Source organism: Microtus oregoni, unplaced genomic scaffold (assembly GCF_018167655.1).
Source record: "Microtus oregoni isolate MIOR12 unplaced genomic scaffold, Mior012 000004F_ref0000308, whole genome shotgun sequence".
Taxonomy (NCBI): Eukaryota; Metazoa; Chordata; class Mammalia; order Rodentia; family Cricetidae; genus Microtus; species Microtus oregoni.
This window is the reverse complement of record NW_024543063.1, coordinates 10,489,504-10,509,530: the sequence shown is the minus strand read 5'-3', so window position 1 is coordinate 10,509,530 and position 20,027 is coordinate 10,489,504. Positions and strand designations below refer to the sequence as shown.

The following is a 20,027-nucleotide window of genomic DNA, read 5'->3' as shown; positions in this document are numbered from 1 at the left end:
AAGAAAGGATAGGATTGCCTCATTATTATTTGCCAATGGCCTCAATACTATGCCAGCAGAGAGACACCAATTTGCTATCACATGGGAGTGGCAGCCTTTGTTCCATCTGGATCTACTTACTGGGCAGTGGGAGACTCTGTACTGCCCAGCACAGATGAAATGCCCCTCTGCTTGGCTTTCTCTGGCTCACCACCTGGAGATGTAGATGCTTCATCAGTCTTGGAGAGCAGAAGCCCAGGAATCAGAGGCCTTTGCTGGCAAGGTTGGACGTTGGTCAGAATGTTTTCTTAAGGTCGTTATTTTCTAAAGCATGTCTAAACTCTTGTATTCCCCTTTAATGTAGCTTCAGAGGAACTTGTCTTCCCCATTGGCATTCTGGTTGCTGGCTTCTTGGGCACCAAGTCTGACAGATGTCACTCCTAGCTAGTCTGTACCTTCCAGGGTCTTGTGTGTTTGTTGTATATGTAGCATCCAGGGTTTTCTTGATAACAGGACAAGGGAAGGTATGTCCACCACCTTTTCCCAGAAGCAAAGCCACCTTCTCTGTTTGCTGAGTTGCATTGTTTTCTCTCTGCTGTATGTCTAATCATTGAAATTCTCGTTGTCAACTGGATGCTGCATTGACTACTCCCTGGAGTTAGGAGTTCCTTCGCTGAATCAGCCATGCATTGTTTGGCCAGTCCTATTGACGTCTCATCTTCCTGCACTCCAGTGACAGCTTCTCCTGCACTTGGCAGGGAAATCTCCTTTGCCACTGGTTGACTCATGAGGGTGGTAGACTTCAGAGCCACCATGGTGTGTGCATTTTACTGCAACATTTCCCAAACAGTTATGTGCGTTCTGTTATCTCGCTCTGTGTGTGTGTGTGTGTGTGTGTCTGCTGGAGCATACATGTGTGAGCACGTATGCCCATGTGCATGTACAGAGGCCAGAGGAGGGCAATAGATGTCGTTTTCACTCTTACCTTCATTCCTTTGAGGCAGAGTCTCTCCCTAAACCTGGAGCTCTCCTTTCTTTGTCTCTGCTCAAAGTAGCCAGCAAGCCTAGCAACTCTCTGTCTCTGCTCTCTTCCTTCCTACAACACTGGGTTATAGCATATGCAGAACTATCCCCAGCTTGGTATGTAGGTGCTGAGGTTTGAACACAGCTCCTCGTGCTTACACAGCAAGCACTTGACCATTGGGCAGTCTCTCCAGGCCCACTGTCTTATTTTAGTGACTGAGACCAAAGTGCAGAGTCTTCATATGCCCTGCGGACACTAGAGAGCAAGCTTGTTGTGTACCACCCATAAGACACGTGTGTGTGGAAATATTTCCCAGTTGTCTGTGATCCAATCTATGTTTGGCCTTTCATTTGATCCATTGACCTCTCAGAGATAGACCTATCCCTGCTGTGAGGCCTGCCACAGCCACGGAAGTACTTCCTGGGAGCCCAACTTCCTCAGGGGTTGTCAGCTCTGCCCCTCTTCTTTATGGAGGGATGGTGAGCAAGGGACAGATAGCTTCTGGGTCTGCATTTCCCAGCAGCTATCTGCACACTCTGGGGGTGCTGTGGCTGGGTAACTGTCCAGAACTCTCACCCCGTCTCTTTTGAAACAGGAGGATCATGACATCATGGAAGCTGACCTAGACAAAGATGAACTGATCCAGCCCCAGCTTGGAGAACTCTCAGGCGAGAAGCTTCTAACCACAGAGTACCTGGGCGTAAGTGCACATGCCAGAGGTGTCCTGGAACAGGAGGGGCAGAAGGACAGGCATAATTTAATGCCTTCAGTAACACAGGGTTCAGTGGGGCCTGGGTTATGAAAAGGTCCATGTTAGCCAGTTGCTCTCAGTGGGCCTGAAGTGCCTTGGAGATCTGTCAGAGATAGACCTGCTGGTGTATGGAGATGGGGAGAAGTGGGAACGAAAGGGCCTGCCAGAAGTCTTCACCTTGTCTGCTGTGTCACCCACAGTGACGGTCATCCCCGCTCAGTCTTTTCATTTCCATGGTCTGGTAGTTTGAATGTAATTGGCCCCCATGCGCCTATAGGGAGTGGCACTATTAGGAGGTGTGGCTCTGTTGGAGGGGGTATAGACATATTGGAGGAATGTTTCCTATGCTCAGGATACCACCCAGTGTCTCAGCCAACTTCCTGTTGCCTACAAGATATAGGACTCTCAGCTCCTTCTCCAGCACCATGTCTGCCTGCACACTGCCATTCTTCTCACCATAATGATAATGAACTGAATTAAAACTGTAAGTGAGCCACCACAGTTAAGTGTTTTCCTTTATAAGAGTTACCATGGTTATGGTGTCTCTTCATAGCGATAGAAACCCTAAGATATAGTCAAAGGCCACTCATTCGTTCCCGGCCACCCAGACTCAAAATAACCACACAGAAACTGTATTAATTAAATCACTGCTTGGCCTATTAGCTCTGGCTTCTTCTTGGCTAGCTCTTACATCCTTAAATTAACCCATTTCTGTTATTTTATATTTTACCATAAGGCTTGTGGCCTACTGGCAAGGTCCAGTGGGCTCCAGGGGAGGCATCTGTCTCCAGCGGTGGCTACATGGCTTCTTGTTGACTCAGCCTTCTTTCTCCCAGCATTCAGTTTAGTTTTTCCACCTATCTCTATTCTGCTAAGCCACTGGCCAAAACAGCTTTATTCATTAACCAATAAAGCAACATATAGACAGAAGGACTTCCCACACCACTAAGACAGGAGTGAGAGAGTAGAGGAAGGACTCAGTTGATTTATATCCCAACAGAGTCTGGGGATGTTCTCATTTGGTAGAGTGCCTCCCTAGCATTTGGGTTCCATTCTAAACACCACATACTTGTAATCCCAGCACAAAGGAGGTGGAGGCAAGAAGTTCAAAGTCATTTTCAATTGCATGTGGTTTTGAGGCCTGCTTAGGATATATGAGACGCTATCTCAAAAGTATTTTACCAAAATATAAATAAGTAAATAAAACATATCCATTAGACTCACACTCTGGCTACTTTGTGAAAAATGAACTGGGGGGCAAGAATGAAAGAAGAGAAAGAAGTGGTTGAGGAAAACTGGAGGAAGGCAAGCTGCTGCCACCCATTAGGGAAAGGTCTGCTGGACAGTACCCTCTGTTGTCCTCAGAATGTATCATGGACCAGAGGAGCCCCACTGGCTGTGGAGACTCGCTGCGTTCCTGCTTGATCAGTACAGTGATGCTCGCAGAGGTCAGGAGGGGACCAGCCAGGGGCTCCAAGTTGCTGGCAGCAGTCCTGAACTGTCACTAGACTGTTTCCCTTGGGGAGCATGCTGACTTCTCCGAGAGAAGACATGATTCTTCAGAGTCTCTACTTCAGAAGCCAGTAACCAGAAGAGGCCAGTGTGTGGGGCTCCTCTGCAAGACAGGGCATAACACCTATGTCTGCGTCTCCAACTCTGCAGTGCCCTAATGCCAGCAAAGGGATTAATTGTGATTTTTGTCAGACATAAGCTGAAACACAACCTCAGTTAATTTTGTTGGCCCCTCTACATAGTATACTGCTGTGCGTGAGATCTTAGGACGATATACTGACAGTTTTAAACAAAACCTGAGGCAGAACATCCCAGGACTGCCGGTTTGGCTGACGGTACTGGTGGAGTGCGAAAGGCAGCTTTCAGTAGCCACCGCAGTCCACACTCAGAGCCTCCTCAGTGCATGGCTGTCCCTTTAACTATGGAGAGAATGGTTTGGGATCCCACAGGAAAGTTCTAGACACTCTTGCTTATCTCACTGGTGTCCATTACCATGTGTGGAGCAGTGAGCAGTCAGAGTGAGGACAGAAAGAACTGCTTATGTGGAGGTGAAGACCAAGGGCATCCTTTTCCCATGGCTGTGGGAACAAAGGACCACAACTGACTGCCTTAAAGCAGAAATGTTTTCTGTCATGGTTTTGGAGGGCAGACGTCCAAACTCCAGGTGTTGGCAGGGCTGGCCTACCCCCGAAGCTCTGAAGGAGAAACCTTGCTTGATTCTTCCAGCACATGGTGGCCCCAGGTGATCCTCAGCTTGTGGCCACATCATTCTGGTCTCTGCCTCCATTTTCAATGATCTTCATGATTTCAGAGATCCTTAATTGTATCTGCAAAAATTCTTTTTGCAAATAAAGTCGTGTTCACAGGTACCAGGGTCAGAGCAGGCATGTATTTTTTGGAGGCCTTTTGAGCCCCTAACCCCAGGCCAGCTCAGGAGTTCATCATGGAAACATCTTTATTTAAATGTATTCACAGCTCAGTTCGGGGCAGAGCCACAGTCACCAAGGGTGCATGCACATTCCTCGTGCTTCCATCATTCATAAAATCACCCTTAGCTGCTCTTCTTCACCCAGACAGCCTGCAGCCTGTGCATTCTGGGCCAGGAGTCTTAAAAGTGAGGCCTTGTCTTGCCCTTTGCACTCATGGTGCATAAAAGGATGTCACATCTCACAACTGCAGGTGCCAAATGAGGGAAACTCAACTGTACTAGTGACTTTTACTGTGACCAAGCAGCTGACAGAGCAGTTCAAGAGACTGAAGGTTTGTTTTGGCTCACAGTTCAGGGGATACGGTCTATCTTGGCATGAGGGGGAATGTCTGGTAGCCACTGCGACTTGGTCCATGGCAGCAGGAACTTGTGACATGGCTCATTCCTGCTGTTCTGTCAGGAAGCAGAGGGCTAGACTAGAAGCAGAACCCAGCTTCAAGGCCTGCCCTGGCCCTGGCTAGCGTGCATCAGCCAGCTGGGAGCCATGAGGCTGTGGGGACATCTCACTGACCAAGGGTCACTGGCATTTCTCTGCAAAGGGTTTATGTCTGGAAGTCATGGCTTGGGGCTTTCGGTAGGACCTAGCAGGCTGAGTCTGAAGATATTTGGTTTTGAACACTTCCTCAGAAAACTAGATTCATAGCCTTAGTCTTGAAGACCATTTCCCCGACCTAGCAGAATGGCGATGAAGGTCAAGGTGCCGCAGTTGCCCTCATGGAATTTACAAAAGAAGACACCGAGCAGCTAGAACTGCTCCTGATGGAGATCCACACAGAAGAAGATACCGAGCAGGTGAACTGCTCCTGATGGAGATCCACACAGAAGAAGATACCGAGCAGGTGAACTGCTCCTGATGGAGATCCACATAGAAGAAGACACCGAGCAGGTGAACTGCTCCTGATGGAGATCCACACAGAAGAAGACACCGAGCAGGAGATCCACACAGAAGAAGACACCGAGCAGGTGAACTGCTCCTGATGGAGATCCACACAGAAGAAGACACCGAGCAGGAGATCCACACAGAAGAAGACACCGAGCAGGAGATGCACACAGAAGCTACAGAGCACAGAATTCCCTGAGACCTGCCTGAAGTCTCCGGCATGTCTGAAACTACTACTGATTTTTAAAACCAGCACAGGTACTTAGGGCGGGGGAAAGACAAGGTACAACTGGGACACCTTGCCAAGATGTCCAGACCTGGAAGAGAGTTGTCTCCAGGTACCTGCTCTGCTGAGCCATGATGCTTCCCCTAGCTCCAGAGAGCTGTGTATCAGAACTCACAGCCTCTACACCAAAGAGCCAGTCCATGCCAAATGCTGGGTAGGAGAGTGAGTTAGTCTTCCAAGCTTACAAGAGAATGGCAATGGTCACATCCAGCATGGTTTTTGTCCATTCTGGTTAAGCAAAAGAATTCTGTACAAACATACCTTGTGTCTTAATTACTGTTCTGTTGCTATAAAGAGACACTCTGGCCAAAGATACTTACAAAAGAAAGCTTGCTTATGGTGTCAGGTTAGTCCATGATTCCTGTGGCAGGGAGCATGGTGACAGGCATGCAGGCATGGTGCTGGGGCAGCAGCTGAGAGCTACATCCTGACCTGAACACAGGAGACAAGGGAGGAGGGGAGCCTCCTCAAAGCCCCCCTCTAGTGACCTTTACTTCCTCTGAACAGCTACTTACCACCAACCTCTGTATCTCAGCTGACATCCTCTTGACTACTCAGTGAAACTTGGAGTGTGTGGCTTAGCACAGCTCTCTAGTCTCCAGGAAGGGACCCTAAAGCCAAGAATGCGGTAGAGATGGTATGTGATTCCCATAGGAAAGACCTCATCCATGATAAAGATAGTGTCTGAAGCCAATAGAAAAGCCCTTTCTGCCACGCCTTGTTAGTCTTCCTCCCTACCTTTTGGTAGGCGCTCTCTCTCTCTCTCTCTCTCTCTCTCTCTCTCTCTCTTTCTCTCCCTCTCCCTCCCTCCCTTCCTCTCTCTCCTTTGAATCATGGCTTTATTCTCTGTTGGTGTGAAAGCTCATGTCCCCCTTTCAGGCTGGCTTGGATTTGTGCTCCTGAGCCTTGGTTATTAATATTTGGCACAGAATAAATTATTCCCTTTACAGCAGAGTTGTTATTTTATATTCACAAAATATAATTTTTAAAATATGCATTAGGGTGTGTTTGTAATGTTTTCTACTGAGAGATAAAAGCTGACAAGAAATATTTTTACAAGGTGTGTTTAGACAGAATTCTCTTAGCCCTTGACGTCCCAACCAGGAATGTGTCTTCTCCTGATACAGGAAAGTCAGCTCTCACATGAAGTTTTTATCTCTTATTTCTATGGAGAATAGCAGGGAAGTCAGAGACCATTCTTATATCTGCTCTGTTTCAAGTGTCTTTAGCTCGTAATAACCTGTCTGCCAAAGTGGCCTGTTCTGGAATGATACTCTGCCACCCTTCACCCGTGAGACAGACATTCCATGTTTCTTTGCATACTGAAGCCTGAGAATACTCTGGCCACATAGTAAATCCCTACACTAGAAGAGCTAAGTGTTTGGCCTTGTGTGACCATGAATCATAAAATTTTCCTACTAAGCTCAAATTAATTAAATGCAACCTCTGCTCAGCCCAGTGTGTCTTTGGCAAACTGAAAAATTACTTGGTCATTCCAGCATCAAGTGACATAAGGGGAGGAGACAAGGGAGCCAAAATAGACAAATAGACAGGTAGCAGCAGTAACTGATTGTTGTCAAATGTTTCTACTCTTGCAGATCTAAAAAAAAAAAAAGACCATATGCACACATCACTAGGAAGGTTGGGTCTCATCGGCTCTATGCCTGTCTCAGTGTTGTCAATTACATGTTGGTTGTCTCTTGTTCATGAGATGGCTGACAGCTACTGTCATAAACTGTAAAGTCAAGAAGGGGACCCCGAGCTGCAAGAGAGTCTGAGAAGATGAATTCTTTTTAACTAGACATGGTACTGTGTCATCAGTAATAAGTGAGGGAGTGGATAGTAGTCAGCTAAGAGTCTGCTGTTCCAGGTTGTTTTTATGTGTGCTGAGATAGATGGATGGATAGATAGATAGATAGATACATACATACATACATACATACATACAAGATAGATAGATAGATAGATAGATAGATAGATAGATAGATGGAGAGAGAGATGATAGATGGATTGATAGAGATAGATAGTCAGTCTTAGGGTTTCTAGTACTGTGAAGAGACACCATGACCATTGCAACTCTTATAAAGGAAAACATTTTGTTAGAGCTGACTTGCTTTTCAGAGGTTTAGCCCATTATCAGCATGGCAGAAAGTATGGCGGCATGCAATCAGACCTGGTGCTGGAGGGGAGTTGAGAGTTCAGTGTCTTGATCCACAGGCAGCAGAAGAGAGACTGACACACATTGGCCAGGCTTGAGCATCTGAGACCTCAAAGCCCACCCCTGTGACAGACTTCCTCCATCAAGGCCACACCTCCTAATAGTGCCTCTCCTATGAGCCTATGGGGGCATTTTCTTTCAAACCACCACAGACAGACAGACAGATTCTGTAATTTCTCTTTTTTTGTTTGTCGTGTATGTGTGTTTGAGATAGGGTTTCTCTGTGTAACAGCTCTGGCCATCCTATAACTCGCTTTGTAGACCAGGCTGGCCTTGAACTCACAAAGATCCACCTGTCTTTGCCTCCTGAGTGCTAGGATTAAAGATGTGCACCATTACTTCCCAGCTTGTTCAGTTTTTTTGTTTTGTTTTGTTGTTGGTGGTGGTGGTGTTAATTTTTTGAGGCAGGCTCTTACTATACACCCCAGTCTGGCCTGGCACTTGAGATGCCCCAGCCTTGGCCTCCCAGCACACCTGGCCTGGCCAACCTTTACCACTGGGTAGACTGTGTAAGTCATATGCTACATCGCTTTTATCATGGTAAAAAACCACATTTTGCCCTGGGAGAACCTTCCTTCAAGCAGAGCCTCCATCTGTAATCCAGATGGAGCTGTTCTTGGTCTAGAGGTACAGCCACACCCTTTGCCAATTTCTGAAGCTCCTCAGGCATTTCCTTGGGATCCAGCTTGAAGAGTGCGTCCTCATCCACAGATGCAGCGCAGGCAGGGCCACTGAAAAGTCCCTGGGTGTCCTTGTGCGGGCCCAGCAGACAGGAGGGCAGCTCTGACCTAAGGAACGGCTAGTGAATGGTCCCTGCACTGTGTGCCAGATGCATTGCCGGGTCCTGTTTTCAAGCATCCAAAAAACAAATAAGTGATTTATTTTCTGACCCCATGGGAGGCTCTGGGAGGGGTGGTCTCCCACGAAACAGCGAGCCAGCAGGAGCCTCAGACTCGGCTGGAAGAAGTCTTTGTGGCACTGGCCCCTTATCTAGTAGCTTAACTACTGGTTTTGTTTCAGTCTCACTAAGTAGCCCAGGCTAACCTTAAACTGGGTATGTTTCTCAGCTCCTTGGGATGGCCCAAATTCTAGCTAGCATAGCAGAGAAGATGTAGATCAGGCCGTCCTTAGCCTACAGAGATACACTGTCTCTGCCTCCCTCCCGGGTGCTGGCTTTATACAGGTTTATACCACTACACCTGGTTAAAATGTTGATTTTTTTTTTTTAAATCGAATCTGCCTGGTTTTCCTCCCCTTCTCACCTTTAAAAATTCAGTTCTCTTCAAAGCCTACAGTAACTACTGTTCTTACCTGTTTTTTTCTTCCTGTGCCTTTTTAAGTTTTATGCTGCTACATGTGATTGTATGCATAGCTAGAAAGGCTCCTCTCCCCTCATAACGTGTGTGCTCCCACGCCTGCAGCGCAGACCCTTTCATGTAGCCCCTTTTGTTTATTTGGTTTTCTTTTTTTTTTTCCTTTTGGTTTTTCGAGACAGGGTTTCTTTGTGGCTTTGGAGCCTGTCCTAGAACTAGCTCTTGTAGACCAGGCTGGCCTCAAACTAACAGAGATCTGCCTGCCTATGCCTCCCGAGTGCTGGGATTAAAGGCGTGCACCACCACCACTTGGCTCTTATTTGGTTTTCATTATTGTTTCTAGGTTTTCCTTTTTCTTTTTTGGCACATGGTGTGTGTGCACGTATGTGTGTTCGTATAGTGTGTGTGCATGTGGAGGTCACAAGTTGACACTGAATGTCACATGTCTTTCTTTTTTACTCCCCACCTATTGAGAGAGGAAATTGAGGCAGGATCTCTCACCAAACCCAGAGCTCTGGGATCTGGCTGCTCTCCTTAGCCTGTTTACCCCGGCATCCCTGCTAGGACTTCAAGCTAGGCACTGTGTCTGCCCAGCTTTTTATTTTTTGGTTTTTTTTTTTGTTTGTTTGTTTGTTTTTCGAGACAGGGTTTCTCTGTGGTTTTGGAGCCTGTCCTGGAACTAGCTCTGTAGACCAGGCTGGTCTCGAACTCACAGAGATCCGCCTGCCACCGCCTGGCCGTCTGCCCAGCTTTTATGTAGGTGCTGGGATCTGAACTCTGATCTTACACCATCTCCCCCACCCCACCCCCACTTATTTTTAAGACAGAATTTCATGTAGCCCAGGCTAACCTCAAACTTGCTACGTAACTGAATTCTGATCTTCCTGCATCCTAAGTGCCAGGAATACAGGTGCCCTTGGGCCTGGAAGTTCATGTCCCTGGAAACCTCTCCCCTTTCGTCCACTCAGCTTCTGGGTAACTGGGACACATTGTTTCAAACCTGTTTCTTACTTCCACCAGATCATGACCAACACTGGGAAGGCGCGGCGTAAAGGCCTGGCCAGCGTGCAGTGGAGTGGGGATGAGCCCCTGCGGCGGCCCGTCACTCCTGGCGGCCACAGAACGGGGTGCCCAGTGTAAGTTCGGGATACAGGAAACGGGAGTCTATTTTCTTACGCTCTGCTTTGGTTAACTGCTGTGTAATATATATTAAAGTACACAATAAAGTGTTCTTTCTGGAAAACCTTTCTCCTTGTTTATCTCTTGAGGAGTTTTGGAGGAAAATCAAGTGAGGTCCTATATCCCCGTACACACTTAGGCTTCTTCCAGGAGAAGTATGTGACTTTATTTATTTATTTTTGGTTTTTCAAGACAGGGTTTCTCTGTAGCTTTGGTGCCTGTCCCGGAACTAGCTCTGTAGACTAGGCTGGTATGTGACTTTATAAAACCCTAGGGCCACCTCCAAAGACCACTACTGGCCAGGGTCATTTCAGAAGGAAGCTGCTGAGCCATGGCAAATTCAGCCGGTTTGAACTCCTGCCCTGGCGTTCATTCCTTTGGTGTTCATTCAGCACCAGGCCCAGAGCTGGGACTGGAGTGTCGCAGCTCTGCTTTAGACAAGAGCAACTATGTGGCCTGCGGCATGCACAAACCCTGGGTTCTACCTCTAGCACAGGAAAAACAGATAGAGAAAGCAGCCATGTGCGTTTTCTAGCTGCCAGGCACTGCATTCTCTGTAACCTGGTCTCTACCTCTTGACAGAAAAATAGAACTTCAGTCAGGTCACCTGGGCCTCTGGGCCTCCTGAAAGGCTTGGGGCTGAGCTGCCAGTCCCTGCCTGCCCTGTCTTTTCCTGGACTGGGAGAACTATAACCAGGTATGCAGGAACAGTCCTAGCGCGCTGGCTAGGAGCCTCCAGTTCCCCACTTGGCCAGTAGTGGCCTTCTCCTAATAGCCACACGGTGTTTTCCTTAGCCCCTATTGCTGGACAGTTTGACATTTCCAGTTGTTCTGTGCGGCAACCTTATGATAAACCAGAAGGCACTGAGCAGCCAAGAGGGTGGAGATACCTGTCCGTGTGAGCTCCGCGCCATAGCTCCGGAACTCAGTGTCCACACCTGCTCTTGCCCAGCTTTATTGCCCGTCTGTAATTTGCTGGATGACACTTCCCACGCCATAGGTCATGGGGGCTGCTTGGCTAGCTCCCTTGTGTTTCTGTTTTTTGGTTTTTAATTTTTGATACACAGGTAAGTATATTGTGTCTTTTTCTCTCGCGTGCACAGCCTGCAGTAGAGCTGAGAGAACACCCCACTAAAGGGATTCGGGTATTCACGTCGCCTTTTCTCTCGCTCTCTTGCTTTCTGTGTGTCCAGCACAGCCTTTACGAATACCCTTGTCCTGTTTTTAAGAGATTCACTTCTTCTGTGTAGGTGGGGTGCTCATGGAGACTAGAAAAGAGCAGCGGATCCTCTGTTTTTTGGGGTTTCGAGGGATTGCGACCACCCGACATGGGTGCTAATCCTGATCCTCTGATAGAGCAGCGAGCACTAACTACTGAGCCATCTCGCCCGACCCTTGTTTGTTTTGTTTTCTCAAGACAGGGTCTCACTGTGTCGCTCCAGATGCCCTGGAACTCACTATGTAGCCCAGGTTGGCCTCAGACTCACAGGGTGCTGGGATTAAAGGCTTGTGCCACTACACCCGGCCTTCCAGACCCTTGTTTTATATTTTGTTTGTTGAGACAAGGTCTCACTGTGAATCACTGACTGACACAGAACTTATTACGTAAACCAGGCTAGCCAGAGATTCATCTGCTTCTGCCCCTCTAGGGCTGGGATCGAAGGTGTGCTCCGCCAACCTGGCCTTCCTTTTGTACCACATGGTCCAGGCTGGCCTTGAACTTGCTGTGTGGCCGAGGGACAGCCTCACAGTCCTGTACCACCATACCTGGCTTATACAGCTTTTTGTTTCTTCATTTTTTTTTCTTACTGAACTGTTTAAAAGAAGGTTCCAGACCCTCAGCATAAACCTCCTAAGAATAAGAACACCTTCTTAGATGTGCCGGTTGCCCTGGTGTGATGGTGTATCGTCTGTGTATTGAAATGTCACACTGTACCCATACGTATGTGCACACGCTGTGATGACTAGGTAGGAACAATCACTTGACCACACCTCCAAGCTTCCAGTAGTGTGAACTGTGTCACCATGCCTTCCTTGTCCTCGGGTGCGTCACTCACAGTTGAGGGGTTTCTGCCTTGGTCTGGAATATAGCAAGAGATGACACTGGTCAGCCTAGTTTAAAATGGTCCCTTGGGACAGAAGAGCAAGAGGAACTGATGAAATGCCTGTTGGGCATGGGAAAGAAAACAGTCTTCAACTTTTAGACAATAACTAAAACCCTGGCTTCATAGCAAGGCAGCCATGCTGTAAGGACATTTCAGTCAGAGGTGACTGTGGATCTAACAAATTTAACACTGACCAGGGGGCACTGTTCATTCTTGGGCCAGGTGACCTGTCCTTGGGCGTGCTTTTCCAGCACCCCTGGATCTGCCGTCCCCCCCCCCCTCCATGAATTAGTGGCTACCCCCAAGTCCCTCTGCCAGAATGAAGTGAGTCAGGGTCTCATTTTTAGCCCAGGCCGGCCTCAAACTCACTATCCACTGCCTCAACCCCTTGAGTGCTGGGAATACAGGTGTGTACCACCCCCCACCTCCAAGTTCTACGTTGTTTTCATTTCTATGACTGATGGGGTGTAAACTCAGTCCTAGGGACCCAAAAATAAGTGAGCTATGACGCCTACCCTCAGAAGCACTCAGAACAAATCCTGTAACAAGAAAAGACATGGAGAGATCGGCTCGGTGTGACCTAAGGCTGTGACAGTGTTCAGAAAACCTGCAGCCCCCTGAGGGCCCTGAGGGACGGTAGGTCATTAGACTTCCTACCTCTGCTTCTTGAATTCACACTCAAGGAATCTGACTCTGCTCACAACCATGACCCCTTGGTAACCTTGCATTGCTTCCAGACAAATCCAGAATCTTAGGCCTCCTGGGGACACTTAGTTAATGTGTGTTTCACAGATTTAAGAGGCTGGGGCTTTCTGGGTCACTGGCTCTACCCTGTAATTTCCAGACCCGCACAGGGTACTTGTTACCGTAGTGATTATGATGAAATATCGACATGCCCAGTAGAGAAGGCAGGCTACCAAGCTATGGTCGTGAACAGTATTGGAAATATGTAGGAGCATTAAGAATAGTTGACGACACGTAGCTCCTCACAATGTGATAATATGGTGTTGAATACAAAAGCAAACTGTAAAGTGGGATGACAGGCCAACTGTAAAGAGCCAGACTGGCCCGTTGGTCCAGGTTCTTTGAAGTTTATATTTGCCTTTTGTTTTTTCTCCCCTTTTGAAAAAAAACAAACGAAACAGGTGTGGTGGTGCGTGCCCTGTTTTTTAAGACAGGTTCTCACTATACGGCCCTGGCTGGCTTGGAACTTACTGTGTAGAGTACGCTGGCCTCGAATTTGCAGAGATCCACCTGTCTCTGCCTCCCTAGGACTGGACTTAAAGATATACACCACAGTGAGACAGGGTCTCAGATAGCTTGTATTTAACTGAGGCCTGGAGCTTGTATTTAACTGAGGACGACCGTCATGTGTCTGTTCTCTTGCCTCCCCCTCCCAAGTGCCAGGTCAGAGGCCTGTGCCAGCATGCCTGGTTAACTCAGTGCTGGCGATTGATCCCAGGGCCCCCTGTCTGCCAGGCAGGCTGCGTACCAACTGAGCCACGTTCCCAGCCAGTTTTTTTAAACACTGATTTAACCGTGAAGTGGTCACTGTGGATATTGTGATAGGGGCTGTTCTACAAATCCTTTGTATTACCTAATTTTCTTCTTGATAAGCACTATCAAGTTTTATCAAGAACGGAAAGGCTGAGGTAAACACAGGCACACGACTCCACCCTCTCTCAGCCTTGTCTTGGCTCTGCCTCACAGAGATGGCTCCTCTCCACGTCGGCCTACCGAACTTCCTGGATTCTGGAGGCCCTCTGCTCCATCTCGATACTTACTGCCCCTTTCTGTCCCTCCCCAGCTTCTCCTTCCTTTAGTCTCCCGTACACTTAGGTGCTCTCTGGTTGCTTGCACCAGTCTGGACTTCCTCCTGAATGTTCAGTGACGTCAAGCATCACAGGTGATTTTACAGTTCCCAACTCTTGGCACCCTCAGGGCCCTCTGCACAGTTACTAACCCAGCTCCCTCCCAGTGACTGTCCCACCCCTGTCCCCCGACACAGTGGGCTGGCCTTCTGCCATAACCCAGCTTTCTCCTGTGTGCTGCGTTCTGGATAGGGTCTAGAGCCCCAGTCTGGGGTCTTCACCCCCTCCTACTCACTGATAGCACCCCAGCCCAACTTGGACTTACAGATAGACGTGCCTCAGAGCACCCCAGCCAGTGTCTACAGTGGCAGCATAACAGCCTCAGCCGGTACCTCAGGGACTGACATGGACCCCTGCAACAGCCCAGCCAGAACTCACCCTTCACTCTTTGCCTCTGCCCTCTGCCCTCTGCCCTCTGGGCCTTCACCAGAGCCACCTTTCCCTCCTGACCTTCCACCCTTCTCCCCTGCTATTCCATACCCACCAGGACCACATAGGGCCTGTAGCACGAAGAATAAAAACCCAGAGACAGATATTGGGGTTCAGGCTGAAGATCAGAAAAGCAAAACAGCCAAGCCACTAGAGAAGTCTTACCTTTACCAAGGCTGGGAGACTGCAGACTGAGCCCCGAGTCCCTGTCTCCTCCTGTCTTATATCCCCTTTAGTGCTGGAATTAAAGACATGACTCCCTAGTACTGGGATTAAAGGTGTGAGCCACCACCACCAGGATCTGTTTCTACACTGATCTTGTGTAGCCCACAGAGACCCATCTGACTTTGTCCCCCAAAATCCTGGGATTGAGGGTGTGTGACACCACTGCCTAGCCTCTAGTGGCTTAGTTTTACCCTCCGATCTTCAGGCAAGTTTTATTTATTAAAACATAAATAAAGATCACTATAGAGGAATCCTAACACAGAATGTCATTTTTTTTGTTTTTTATTTGGCTCCTCGTCTCCCTCAGGATTCAAATCTAAACATCTTTCTTGTTCCTCTTTACCTTGCCCCCTTCTTTCCCTCCCTGGCCCCCAAGAAAACTGCAGCTCCGAGCTAGAGGCTGAGTGGCCCACTTCTAACTCACTGCAGGCCCAGCACCATGTTGAGAAGTCTCTCCAGCATGGTTCCGCGTCTCCTTGTCTCTGTTGAACCGGAGAAGCTGATACTGATCGGCAGTCATTTTCCCTTATGTGACCCTAGGCAGGCGTCGTTGTCATTGAGCTGTGACTCACTAAAGCCCCTGCTGAGTCCATGGCCTGTGTCTGCTTGCTGAGTAAGTGCTCTGTCACACACACACACACAGCTAGAGTGTCTGTCCAGGCTGACGCACAGAGCCCCGGAGTGCTTGCCTGTCTCTCAGGGTCGGCTGGACCAGTGTCACACACACAACTAGAGACCCGTCTGTCCAGGGTGACGCACAGAGCCCCAGAGTGCTTGCCTGTCTCTCAGGGTCGGCTGGACCAGTGTCACACACACAACTAGAGACCCGTCTGTCCAGGGTGACGCACAGAGCCCCAGAGTGCTTGCCTGTCTCTCAGGGTCGGCTGGACCAGTGTCACACACACAACTAGAGACCCGTCTGTCCAGGGTGACGCACAGAGCCCCAGAGTGCTTGCCTGTCTCTCAGGGTCGGCTGGACCAGTGTCACACACACAACTAGAGACCCGTCTGTCCAGGGTGACGCACAGAGCCCCAGAGTGCTTGCCTGTCTCTCAGGGTCGGCTGGACCAGTGTCACACACACAACTAGAGACCCGTCTGTCCAGGGTGACGCACAGAGCCCCAGAGTGCTTGCCTGTCTCTCAGGGTCGGCTGAGACCCTGCCTCAGCTACCTCCCTGCTATCCGTATTTATTGTTTGTTTTGTTTCATGTTTTTCTGCAGGCTGGGCGACCACCTCGTTTCTCCCCAGAATGCCCAACAGGCCAGACATAGCTGCCTGCAGGCCCTAACAGCCACTCAGCCAGACATCCGCAAAGAGGGCAAACCTGGTGCTGCTGGGCGTGGCCCACCCTCTCCATGTAAGAACCCTGTGGGTGCAGAGCCGGGCCTGAGCTCCCGGTTCAAGAATCCAAGTGAAGTAACAGCTGGTGTATGTCTGCTCCTAGGAAGCAGCCTGGCCTCAGCCACGGTTCTGGATCACAGAAGTCCACACTGACAGAGGGGTGCCGGGCTTGTCTCCCAGATCCTGCTGAAGCAGTGTGTCTACTGCTCACATCTAGCAGCTCCTGGAAATTGGTTTAATGGGAGACTTCGGCGTAGCCAGCTCAGTTTGCTATCTGGCCTAGTCCACTTTCCATGGCTATAACAAAATGCCTACGACTGGATATTTCATTTTATGTGTGCCAGGGGTCAACATTGGGTGTCTTTCTTTGTCTCTCTCTACCTTGTTTTTTGTTTTGTTTTGTTTTTAAAGATTTATTTATTTATTATGTATACAACATTTTGCCTCCATGTATGTCCCTACACCAGAGGAGGGCGCCAGATGTCATGATAGATGGCTGTGAGCCACCATGTGGTTGCTGGGAATTGAACTCAGGACCTCTGGAAGAACAGCCAATGCTCTTAACCACTGAGCCATCTCTCTAGCCCTCTACCTTGTTTTTTGAGGCAGGGTCTCTCCCTGATTCCGGAGCCCACTGATTCAGCTAGGCTGGCTGACCAGCAAGCCCCAAAGGTCGTTGTTTCTCCCTCCCCGGTACAGGGATCACATGTGCACACTACTGTGCCTTGGTGTGTCTGTGGGTGCTGGGCACTGAACTCAGTCTTCATGTTTTCAGAACAAATGCTTTACCAACTGAACTCTTTCTGCAGCCCCTGGGGCTGCGTACTTTAGGATAAGTTAACTTAGTTCACAGTTTAGGAAACTGGAGATTTAAGACCCGGTGTTTCCATTGCTTCAGCCTCTCATGAGGGCCTCATTGGTTGTCACAGCATGGTCAACAGCACTGTGACGGGCGTGCATACAAAAGACCCAGAGCGTATGGGTCTTCCAGACAAGAAGCCAGCATCCAAGGGTGCCAGGCTGGCTCTTTTGTTTTCATGGCACAGTCATTCTTGAGGGGACCAATGAGATTCCCAGCATGATTGCCTCGGCACCCTCCCCTAGGAGGTGAGACGGCCATGACCTAATTGCCATGCCCTAGACCTGATATCTACAGATGTCACCACCTCTGCACTGCCAAATGAACCTCAAGGGACATTCCCAAACCTATCTAAACCATCCCAATACAGCATGACCAGGTTCCAGCAGCCCCAAGTCTCATGCTGAGGGTACATACAGCCATGTGTCTGCAGGCTCCATGGCATCAGAATGTGCAGCTAGACACACAAACAGCCCTGGGGCCGGGATGTGGTTTAAAGGACCCAGTCAGTGGAGTTACACTGAAACTGGTGAGGCTTGAAAGTGTATTTTAGATGCCAGAGGGGAGAAAAAAGCATTTGGATCAGAAGTATACAGAGTATTTCTTTTTTTAATTTTCAGAAGGAAATTGCAAGGATTGCAATTGCCAGATGAGACTCTAACCTCCATTCCAGTAGGGAAAGCCACAGAATAGGCAAATGCCATCTCAGGAGGACCTGATCTGTCAAAGGTTCCTGTGCCCAGACACTGAGGAACCCGGTAGTGACTGAGCCCAAGGGAGGTCCCTATGGCTCGCGGTGAGGGGGACGCTCAAAGGTCCTTTTGGTTATGGGCAGCTTCAGAGGTTTTTGCCAAGTCACTGGCCAGTGGTTATCTGGTTTATTTGGCCTGCGTTTGCAGTTAGTCGTAAATCTCACTAAGTGTGACGTCACCGTGAGGGATGGGCTGGGCCATCCAGGGCATCTGCTGGTCCTGCTGATGCAGAGGATGAGGTCTCTCACACATGCCAGGAAGGTGCCTTACCACTGAGCCACACCACACCACCAGCACCCCTTCCTGTCTTTCAGATAGAGTCATGGTGCTGTTAGGGTCCAGGGTACTTGAGCTTGTGCGTAGAAATGACAAGGTGGCACCGGTGGCAGCTGCCACAATCAATATTGATATTGACTAAGGGTGTAGTGGCACTCGTGTGTCATCCCAGGACACTCCACAGATGAAGGCAGGAGGACTACACATCCTATCTAGGAAGGTGCGGCAGCAGGAGAGAGACAGGGAGGAGAGAGAGGGGGACAGAGACAGATGGAGAAAGAAAGAAAGCGAATGTGAATTCGTTTCAGCCCTAACAGATTCCAGTTTCTTCCATGAATTCCATTGGGGCACTCCGCGTTGGTAGTCAGGAGAAGTTCCCAGGGCCTCCGCCTAGTATGGCAGCTGCTGTTCCCCAGACCCTGGGGTAGCCATTTCTTCTGGATGAGCACACCCTGCTAGCCTGCTCCAAGTGCTGGGATGGTCTTCCGAGTGTCAGCTCCTTAACCCACCTGATTACTTGGCCAGTCTGGGTCCCCGGCTCTCCACTGCCTTCCACTTCCATGTCCGTCTCATTACACTGAGTCTCAGCCCGTCTCCATCACCAGGCCCTGATACTGAGGCATTTGGTTTGCATTTGTTCTACGTCTGGTGTAGACTTCACCTCTCCTCTACCGTTCTTTCATCCTGGCCCATCCACAGCCACCTGGCCCCTGGGTACACTAACGTCAATTAATCCACTGACTGCTGCCCCTTCTTATGGGGGTCTAAGGAGAATCTAGCTCTCATCAGTCCTGGCCTGAGGGAATGATGGTTTGAGCTCTTCCCTGCCCCATCTTGTCCACTGTTTTATTTCTTCCCGTTAGATACTAGTCAGTCAGCCTGAGGAAAGTTCTTCCCCAGTCACCAGCACATAACTTGAGTTTCAACCACACACCTGTTAGGCCCTGTATTCCCAGTACTCAGAAGCAGAGGTAGGAGGGTTGCAGCAAGTTCAAGGCCGGACTGGCCTACAGAGCAAGTGGGTTTCAGGTCCAGCTGGGGCTGTGTCCTGAGATCTCACCTTTGAAAAAAAAATCACACAGTGAGCAGATGCGGGGTTCAAGTGCCCAGCACTGTCTGAAATAGACTCACTGCGGACGAGGCACCCCGTCCAGTGTGTCTCCCCGGTAGCTGCTTGTGTGTGCTGGTGATGCCCTTTCCTCCAGATCCTGGCTCTGTCCATGGGCCCATTTTTCTTACGTGGAGCCCCAGAATCTATAGTGTGCCCTGTGCCGGGAGAAGGACAAGAGAAGCGGGCAGCCTTGGCTGCCACAATAAAATACCTGGGCAAAAGCAACTTAAGGGAAAAGGGCCTATTTGGCTCACAGTTTCTGATTACAAACCATCGTTGTGGGGAAGTCAAGGCAGCAGGAACCGGAAGCAACCAGTCACATCACACCCATGTGCAAGAGCAGAGGGCAGTCAGTATGCATGCATGCCAGTGTTCACTTTTTTCTGCATCCTTATACCATCCAGAATAGCCTGCCCAGGGAATGGTTCCACCCACAGGCTTCCTATTAATCAAGGGTCCCCGCCCACAGGCCCACCTGATCTAGACACGGCCCACATTGGGACTCCCTTCCCACGGGATTCTAGACTTGTCAGGTTGGTAATAAAACTCACCATCAGAGCTAGGCAGTGGCGATCCCAGCACTCGGGAGGCAGAGGCAGGCATATCTCCAAGTTCAAGGCCAGCCTGGTCTGTGGAGTGAGTTCCAGTACAGCCAGGGCTACACAGAGAGACTTTATCTCTGTATTGATCCTAAGAGAGAAATTTATCAAAGATTGGGAATGAAAAGAGGCGAAGAAATTTCCTCCTCAGGACAGAGCCCCCACATAAAGTCCAACATGCTTTTGGGAAGCCGTCAGAGCCTGTGGCGGGCAGTAGCTGGCCCACTTTTTGATTTCCAAGGAGACCCCGCTCAGCAAGGCAGAACCTTCATTTTAGGCCCAGGTAATGGCATCCACTTTGTGCACCGAGACAGGAACAGGTTGGCT

General features: G+C 49.3%; 1 protein-coding gene across 3 annotated transcripts in view; it reads left to right on the top strand.

Annotated features, from left to right (window-relative positions):
* Armc9 (armadillo repeat containing 9) overlaps positions 1 to 16,483 on the top strand; it is a 114,921-nt gene extending 98,438 nt beyond the window's left edge. Inside the window, exons 20-23 of one of the 3 annotated variants that reach the window (XM_041650881.1) lie at positions 1,599 to 1,703; positions 9,972 to 10,087; positions 15,983 to 16,119; positions 16,207 to 16,483. In XM_041650881.1, the coding sequence (XP_041506815.1) occupies positions 1,599 to 1,703; positions 9,972 to 10,087; positions 15,983 to 16,119; positions 16,207 to 16,208 (360 nt within the window). In that variant the 3' untranslated portion in view covers positions 16,209 to 16,483. Of the gene's footprint in view, positions 1 to 1,598; positions 1,704 to 9,971; positions 10,188 to 15,982; positions 16,120 to 16,206 lie in introns of those variants that run through there. The other 2 variants (XM_041650882.1, XM_041650883.1) reach the window with 2 other exon arrangements.
* Positions 16,484 to 20,027: the final 3,544 nt, after the last annotated feature.